Source organism: Rhipicephalus sanguineus, chromosome 8 (genome assembly GCF_013339695.2).
Source record: "Rhipicephalus sanguineus isolate Rsan-2018 chromosome 8, BIME_Rsan_1.4, whole genome shotgun sequence".
Classification (NCBI taxonomy): domain Eukaryota; kingdom Metazoa; phylum Arthropoda; class Arachnida; order Ixodida; family Ixodidae; genus Rhipicephalus; species Rhipicephalus sanguineus.
Genome location: NC_051183.1, coordinates 39110264 through 39119370, shown reverse-complemented (window position 1 = coordinate 39119370; position 9107 = coordinate 39110264). Strand labels below are relative to the sequence as shown.

Here is a 9107-nt window from a genome sequence, read left to right as displayed (position 1 = left end):
TTTTTAAGCAAAATGACTCTACCTGCGAGGGTTTCTTGTCCTACCAGTAGATTGAACCACATCGCCGTTGGGTGACGCTAGCAGTCATGCTTTCACGATTTTCAACATCAAATCAAAAATATAATTCCTTTTTATGGGACAAAAGCATGCTTGTCGCCGACGATGTGACGAACAATCTTCTCATTTTCACCACAATCAGAAAAATTTTTCCGAGTGGTAGACAGTCCCTTTAACGCAAGCCAACAAACGGGAATTGCGCGTATTTTTGCCCGACTGCCGTACCTACTAGCACCTAAAGCCCCTTGGTGTTGGAAAGTAGCGATGCTCTTTTATCCACACCACCACGCCCTCGCCTGGCGTCAACCTCCTCTTTTTTCACCCTCTCTTTCGCGGAGCCGGCGCATCCGCAACGCTGAATGGCAGCGACTAGCGATACCTTTCGGTCAGGTGACCCTGACTTCACGATAAGCGAGCGCAAGGAAACTTCGCGCGCTTTCAGTTGCTCATCACGCACGCCATGAGCGCTCCAAGCGTGTGTGTACGGGTGTGTGAGTGCATGTGCACGCCTGCGTGTGTCTTCCAGGGGCGTAGCCAGAGTGGGATAGGTTTCAAACAGGAGAACGTGCCTCAGAGCAGGCTGGCCGACGTTTCGATAGGGGACCTATCTTTGTCAAAGGCGTGTCAAAGGCCTGTTTGAAACCTATCCCACTTAATTCGTGTATCCATCTGTCGGCTCCATTCTTGACCAGGGGCGTAGCCAGAAATTTTTTTCGGGGGGGGGGGGGGGGGGCGTGATTCAACCAACCATACTTTATGTATGTTCGTGCGTGCGTTTGTATGTGTGCGTGTGTATATACGCAAGCAAAACTGAAAATTCGGGGGGGGGGGAGGAGCTTGAACCCCCAACCCCCTCCCCTTGGCTACGCCCCTTGTGTCTTCGCGCATGTGTGTGCGTACAGACGCGCTCAATATGACTTGCAACAAGGTAGCACGTGGCCTCCTGAGTTCAAAGATTGCGCGTGGCTTCGACTTGTTCTAATTTCCCCAAATAAATGGTATTTTCTTGTTTGGGATTCTCCCTTAGTGCGAGAACAGCGTTTAGCTATGGAAACAGTGGCTAGTGGAACCCATGCGCAGTCTTTGAACTCGTGAGGCCACGCGCCCCCGTGTTGCAAGTCATATTGAGCGCGACTGTATGTGTGCATGTCTGTATTGGCGCGTGTGTATGTGCGTGTATGCACGTACTGTGTGTATGTGTGCGCCTGCGCGTGTGTGCGTTTGTGTTTATTCGCGCGTGTGAATGTATGTGCGTGCGTGCCTGCATCGCGTGTGTATGCGCAGGTACATGTATATACGTGCGTGTCTGTATCGTATGTGTATGTATGTATGTATGGATGTATGTATGTGCGTGTATGTATGTTCGTGTGTATGCATCTATGTGCGCGTCTGTATCGCGTGTGTATGTATGTGCGTGTGTGCCTGTACCGCGTGTGTACGCGCGTGTGTGTCTGTATTGCGTGTGTATGTGCATTATTGGAAACATTTCGGCGCGCACACAATAGGCGAAAACGAAAGGCGAGAAGACAAACGGGCGCGCCCGTTTGTCTTCTCGCCTTCCGTTTTCGTCTATTGTGCTATTTTGCTAGTAGAAGCACGCCGTTAGAATTGTTGTAAATTTCTTGAGAGTTCATTGATGCTTTGTTTGTGAATAGCGTTGATGACTGAATCTCATATTGTGTACAACGTCACACTCAGAAAAATGGCTTCACCATGTGCCAGAGTCAGAAGCCACGCATGTAACTCCTCAGGCAAATTTAAGGCACTATAACGTTGCTAAGGTCCGGTACATTTGTGCAAATAATTCTCGTTTAATCAGCATTTGGTTATATTCGTTGCTTTGCTTATAAGTTTTATGTGAAACATAAATGTCACATTTAAAATATTCTTATTGTGGGTTCCTGCAGTAGAGACACATTGATTATAATTTATGATTGCGGAGTAACGGCAGAGGCAACGTCCGTTACTTTTTTTTTGTAGGTAACCTAGGGCGGTAACGCGTTCCTTTTTTTATATTGTAACGAGTAACGTATTTAGTTACTTTTTTTCAGTAACGCCTACAACACTGCCAAACATACACCCGGTTGGATATCTCCTCATTCAATTGGAAAAAGGCTTCGTCGTTTCCTTAGCTGCCCCACAGCATGTATATTTTAAAAGTGGAGCTCTTTAATGCCGAGGTAAATCCCTGGGGATCCGTTATCCGCACTTTCTAGCCGAGCTGCGAGAACGAAGCCTGACGAGAGGGAGAACATGGGTAAAGCTAAGTGGGTGAGAGGGAAGCATAGTGTAGCGAGTTGAGCCTGCTCGAGAAAGGGTAGCGACGTGGAGAGGGTGCAGATGGGTAGAGAGGAGGAAAGCAAAGGCGAAGCTATCGCGGGAGCGGAGCACGGGGTGTGGAGAGACGGAGAGAGCAGGAGCGCGATTGGCTGTGCCGGTGAAAGGAGTCAACCAATTGTAGCGCGCGCTCGAGCACAGGTGGTGCTGTTGAGAGAGGAGGAAGGGTGCGCTGATGCCATCAGCTCCACTGTTTAATTAGCCTTCGCGACGTTAAGCCAGTTAAAGCTACGCATAATTTTTGTTGTTTTTTTTACTGAATCTCGCTTTATAACTGCGCGTTCTGCGGCAACCCGACCTATCACGAAACAGAAAAGCACTTCCCTTTGAATTATCATAAAATGCCTCCTCCTTATTTCTTTTTTGCCCTACTGGGCTCCAACGCTGAGGCACACCGCCGCACACTGCCGGCGACCGCCATATTGCCATGGCGTGTGGGACTTCATGTGCTGCATGGAGGGGAGCCGTCGTCATCTATCTACTGAAGTTTCAGCCGCTGTACATTGTTCAACGTCATTGCCAAGTTTAAGAAAGGTTGAAATAGCTCGATTGCACGCGCATCATCTGACTACGGAACAAACTAGTTCGATGGAGTCCTAACGCTTGCATAGCAAGCACCTTGTTACCTCACGACTCGCGAGTACACCAGTGTTGACTGACTCTCGGGCCGCTCGCGTGTTTGTAAGAATATTGAATAATAAATGACGTGCCCGACCAAATGCGCTCAAATTTCGCCAGCTTGTTTATACCATATATTATGGTCGAAAATTGGTGTTATGGCCCTTTTAAACGGACACTAAAGTGAAACAATGAATCTATTTAGATTGATAAATTGTACTTTGAGAACTGTAACGTCGTTAATTTCACTATAATAGGTTTATTAATAAAGGAGAAAATAAAGGTCAATGTATCATTTTCAAATCTCGCGCCGAAATCACCGCGCGTGACGCCACGGATTTCAAAGTGTATTTTTCGTATTCTGGAGACAACGGCTCGAGGAAATTGACTGAAACTTACTATATTGAGCCTATGACATCCTCAGAGGACAATGTACTTCTTATTTACTGATTAGGAACCACGTATGACCTAGTATAGACGCCATCAAAATCTGTGACGTCACGGTGATTTGTGCGGGAATGTCAAGGTGGAGTCGCCACCCGCATTTTCTTTTTGCGCATTTTCTCGCTTACCAAGCGTCTTCTCGCGGCAAGCGTTGTCATTTTTGGAATTGTGAAAGAGTAATTTACTAATATGAACAAAAATCGTTTTTCTCTTTAGTGTCCTTTTAAAGGGGTACTGACACAAAATTTCGCGGCCGAGATAGCCTGCTGGACCGATTCCCGTGTACGTGTGTGTACCATCTGCAAAATATCGACAGCGAATAAACCTTGGAAGGTATTTTATATGAATTTTGAAGTTCGCGAGCGCGATCCAGCATTATAGGCCGCACCTAGTGCATTGACACCCTCGGAGGTGACCCGAGGTGACCCCCCTACTTCCCCTACGTAAACGTTTCAGCCGGTACAAGTTATGATGACGTCATAACCGCCATTTCTGTTTTGACGCGCTTCTCGACGAATCGCTCCTCGCCAGCGGGTCAAACCTGAAGTGATTCGCCACGTCGAAAATTCCTTCCATCCCCGCCGCAAGAAAATCGTCGCCATCAGACGACAATGAGCTCGACGACGACAGACCGCGCGGAAATACGTCACTGTTCTGTGTGCTCACGTGACCGAGCGTTTCACCCGCTAGGTGGTGATAGTTGCACCCGGCGGCTTGTCGTTTTTGGAGCTCTGTCAAACCGAAAGTGAGGCTGTGTCGGTAATGAGGAGCCTGTAATTAATTATCTGTCGCGCGCTGCAGCAAACGATGTGCCGTGTTATGACTAACAGGCCCCCAGCAACACATTGCAGCAAAAAACGCGGGGCGAAAATTTTTGTGTCAGGACTCCTTTAAGCGCATTGCTTTGCTGGTGAGAGGAGCTCGTTTCGTGCTCTTTATTCTTTTTTTTAGACGACTCATGGATTCAGCCTGATTGCCTATAACGCTATAGTCAGTTTTAAGGTTATTGTGTTCAGTTGCCATATCCCTTAGATAAAGTTAATGAAGGAAGGGAGTTTTCGAGGGTTCGAAGGAAGGTACAGGCAACGATAATTGTACTGTTTTAACTGTATTCTAATAATTGTGATATACATGTGAAGCAAGTAAAGTTGACAAAAAGACAACTCGCCGCTGGCAGGGACCCAACCCGCGACCTTCGGATTACGCGCCCGATGCTCTTACCGACTGAGCTACAGCGGCGGTCGTCCCATCGTCCCTTTATCGGGTGCATTTATGCGCATGCAAACCCTGGGACCTGGGACTGTTAGTCAGTGCCGCTCTTAGCCATGACGGTGAGTGTGGAACACTCTTTTTGCCGGATATGACGCCACGTAGCACGTGAAGCAGTTAAAGTTAAGCAGTTACAGTTAAGCATGTTATACGTTAAACACTTAGTCCGATGTATATTGACTGATTTTCTAAGCCAGTTTTCTTGCAGCGTATTGGACAGTGCTGGTGAAAGTGTTACGTTCGCGTCGTTACGTAATCTAGGGAGCCCTGGCCTCTTTCGGTCATCAGCAAGCAGAATCGCAATTTCTGGTTCGTGTGCGTTCGTGTCACGTGGTCAACATGACCTGGAGACCGAATGACACAATAACTACAGCAAGGTGGCATCATATGCAAATCCAGTAACGTTTTTATTTGATGAGAGAAAAAAAGCGCACCATGATTTAAACTCGCGGCAAAAAGACACACCAAGAAAGTAAATAAGAGCTCAAACAGCTCTGCCCCTGAGACACACTATTCCAAAACTGGAGCTGTCCCTTCTTGCCTATTGGCAAAGCTAGACCTGACATGACTCCCATGTTTGAAAGTATTAATCCTTATGCTGCTCATGAGTCGTACCCTGAAAAGGGCCACATTCGCTGACGCCTTCACTTTCGCAAGGTTTCACGATACTGCCGACGGGTGCGTACGATCGTCCTTGTGTCGCAGCAGTTTGCCAATATTGCAACCATGCGAAAACGGCTGTTCAGATACGTTGGATCCTGCAGACGTCCATACACCATGTGCTAACCTCCCGAAATTTTCGCGAAGGATAAGGCGTCGCCGAAAACGATCGCCTCAAAGTACCACTGCAGGATGGCACAACTTGGTTATGTTATCACGCTCTTCGCACAGTACAGTTCAGGAGATGGCATTATATTCGCTGTAATTGCTTAGCTTAAGTATCATCGTGGGCCCCTCGAATCGCACAGCAATCCCTTTCGTGTTCATGTTCTGATCGACTTCACATGTCACGCTTTACGAACACTTGACGGAAGTCGTCGGCGTCCTCCGCATCCCCGGAGATGACGTATCGGCAGAACCTGCCGCACGTTCGGTTCACCGCCCATGCCACAGCGCCCAACGTGCCAACGTAGACCAGCACAGCCATCATGTGCCACGCGAATACGCTGGCAGCCAGCATCATGTCCATGTGGCTGTGCACGTCCCAGGGATTGTGTCCGGGAACCGGGTTGTAGAGGATGAAGGCGACCTGCCACATCCACGTGGCTTGCAGGAGGCAAAAGTACGCTCGACCCAGGGACGCCAGGACGCTTCGGGGCCGACACATCTCGGCTACGATGCAGATCACCACGGCAACTATGGTGCAAACCAAGAGCGTGTGCACCATGACGTCGAGGTGCGCCCTTCCGTGCACGTGGAAGTAGAAGAGCAGGCCCTCGGAGGTCACGGCGAGCAACATCGCCACGTAGTCCGTGTGCTGCGGGAATGGGAATCCGGCGTTGTACAAGACGTCCACGACGCCGTTGAGCAGGTAAAACGCGTACATAGAATTGTGCTGAATGATAGCGCCGTTTTCGGAGTAGGCGCCTTCTGTCATAGCACGAGACTCGCTGGCAATACCGTAGGTGCAGGCGACGATCTTGAAGATGCCTTCTATGCTGAATTTCCGGGGCACACCGGGTACCGGGTACGAGCAACGGCATGCGTAGCGTTGCTTGTTCTGCCTGCTGCGGACGTAGTTCCGCCATACCGCAAAAGTCCACCATGTTCCAAAAATGAAGAGGAAGGTCCCGGGTATTGCATGGCCTTTGAAGGTGCCCATGGTATGCGATGGACCACTAAATGGTGGTGACTTCGGATGCGACTCCTACTTCTTCTTCTGCAAATGAATGAAAGAAAGGCAAGCATGGATCTAAAGTTCATCGGTGTTGAGCAGTCGGCAATTCTGACTGAATGATGACCCTCGGCAGGCCTTCCGTATGCCTAGCACTGCGGAAGGGTCAAGAAGAAAGATGGACGTAGAAAAACGAATGTTCAGTGAAGACATGTTATTCATGGATGAAACATGATGATGAAAAGCAACATGACGTCATCCAGCGCTAGCATTCTACAGCAAGGTCAACATGTGCATTGTCACACACACACACACACACACACACACACACACACACACACACACACACACACACACACACACACACACACACACACACACACACACACACACACACACACATGCATGCGTGCGTACATATATATACACATATTAGTGAGCCTTCAAATTACGGTTCATAGCAACGTTCTTGCTTTACTATATCACCTTTCCACCTATTCCAAACAATCTTTCAACTTTGTTCGCAGCTATCGCCGTAAATACCTGGAAAGCGCTGTTTTGACGTACGGCGGCGGCCGTCGATGTGATCCCCAAATTTCTTTCAAGAAAATTAAAACCCAATATTATCATTGTGCCAGCAGGATTCGAACTTGAGATCAACAGACTGCCCGTCCAGCAATGTATGCAGAGGCGCAGAAATGGCGTCTTTCGCCCTCTTCCTCCTCCACCTTCTCAGGAATGCGCCTCTCATCTAGTCTGGTGATCATATGACAGTAGGCGGTACTTATCTCAGAGGAAAGCGAGTGCCCCACCAGCTGTCATGACTGGCTGTCAGCCTGTCACGCAGGTTAATCACCAGAACTGACTGCAGGGCGAATTGGTAACTAATCTTCTAACAAAGTGAATCATTGAATCACTGAGATAATCTCTTTCAGCTCATGACTTAGATTTTAAAACCTGATAATCAAACTCTCTCTCGCTCTCTCTCTTTAGATAGATAGATAGATAGATAGATAGATAGATAGATAGATAGATAGATAGATAGATAGATAGATAGATAGATAGATAGATAGATAGATAGATAGATAGATAGATAGATAGCGGCCTACCTTAGCGCGTGTGTGTGAATGCTTTGTACCCTCTCCCCCAACCAAAACCAAAGCGGAGGAGAGGGCGAGTGCGAAAACGAGGGTGGGGGGGGGGGAAAGAACGAAAGGACAGGGTAATACACGCGAAGGTAGGCAGTGGCTGCCTTGAAGAAGGCAATACCACTTTGAGCGTTTGTGTCGCGTTGTTCTCTCTTTCTCTCCGTCGTGAGTGCACGCTCTCCGGTAACGATGACCACTTCTCGAAACGTTGACTCCGGCGGCCCCCCTTGTTCAAGAGTTTTTCATCGCATATATACATTTGTTGTTTCAACAACATTCCAAACTGATAGTTTGCGCTGCGTCAGACGTTTCTCTCTCTATTGTTATCGCCCTTTTTCACGCAGCTCCGTTTAAAGGTCGTTCATCATCTGTGTACTTGATAAATTTTACGTACGCGTGTTCCTGTAATTTGCACGTCGCCTTGACAGAACGCGAAGAAACTCGCTACGTGGAAACACTTCAGTCCAGCTGGCAATTCAGTGTCGAAAAGAGAGCTACCCTGCTTGGCAACAGTCTGCCTCGGTGGTGCAGTTGTTACGGTGCTCGGCTGCTGACCCGAAAGTCGCGGGTGCGATCCCGCCCACGGCGGTCACATTTTGGTGGAGGAGAAATGTTAGAGGCCCGTACTGCTGGTGAACATTTCCAGAGCTCTCCACTGCGGCATGCCTCATAATGATATCGTAGTTTACGAACATAAAATCCAATATATTACTATTGTTATTACTGCTCCACAGCATACAAGCAACAGGATTTTCATAACATGTATGTGACCCCCCATAACGTTCGCCGAAGGACTGAGAATGCTTTTCTAGTCAGACTCCCACCTATGTTTCAAGCATCTACGCGTCATCGAACTGATATACATTTGGTTGGGAGATTCCTCAGCACCCGAAACAGACACAGGCGGAGCAATAGCGGGCCTATATTGTCAGACTGACCCCCTCCCCCCCCCCCCCCCCCTGCTTCAAGAGCCGACCCTATGTGCTCGCGTGCCATTTGCCTCAATACATAGGAGCGACGGGACATGCTCAGACCGGATTCATCTGCAGACAGGCTAAGCTTCCTATCTATCTATCTATCTATCTATCTATCTATCTATCTATCTATCTATCTATCTATCTATCTATCTATCTATCTATCTATCTATCTATCTATCTATCTATCTATCTATCTATCTATCTATCTATCTATCTATCTATCTATCTATCTATCTATCTATCTATCTATCTATCTATCTATCTATCTATCTATCTATCTATCTATCTAACCCGCGTCCACGTTCACATTCCGCAAAATCGTACTTACGTTCACGCACCCTATGGCTCTGTGCCTTAATGTTGACGAAAGAGACGGACTTCAGAATGACAAGCTTGAAGACAGCCGTTCTATAAGAATTTGTT

General features: G+C 47.9%; 1 protein-coding gene across 1 annotated transcript; it reads right to left on the bottom strand.

Annotated features, from left to right (window-relative positions):
- Nucleotides 1-5725: 5725 nt before the first annotated feature.
- On the bottom strand, nucleotides 5726-6547 carry LOC119402680 (transmembrane protein 45B). The gene has a single exon (XM_037669791.2). It carries the CDS (start codon nucleotides 6545-6547, stop codon nucleotides 5726-5728), a length of 822 nt encoding a protein of 273 aa, XP_037525719.1.
- Nucleotides 6548-9107: the final 2560 nt, after the last annotated feature.

Bases quoted from the DNA above. Each gene is read 5' to 3' on its own strand.
- LOC119402680 (XM_037669791.2), bottom strand. From the start codon at position 6,547: ATGGGCACCTTCAAAGGCCATGCAATACCCGGGACCTTCCTCTTCATT.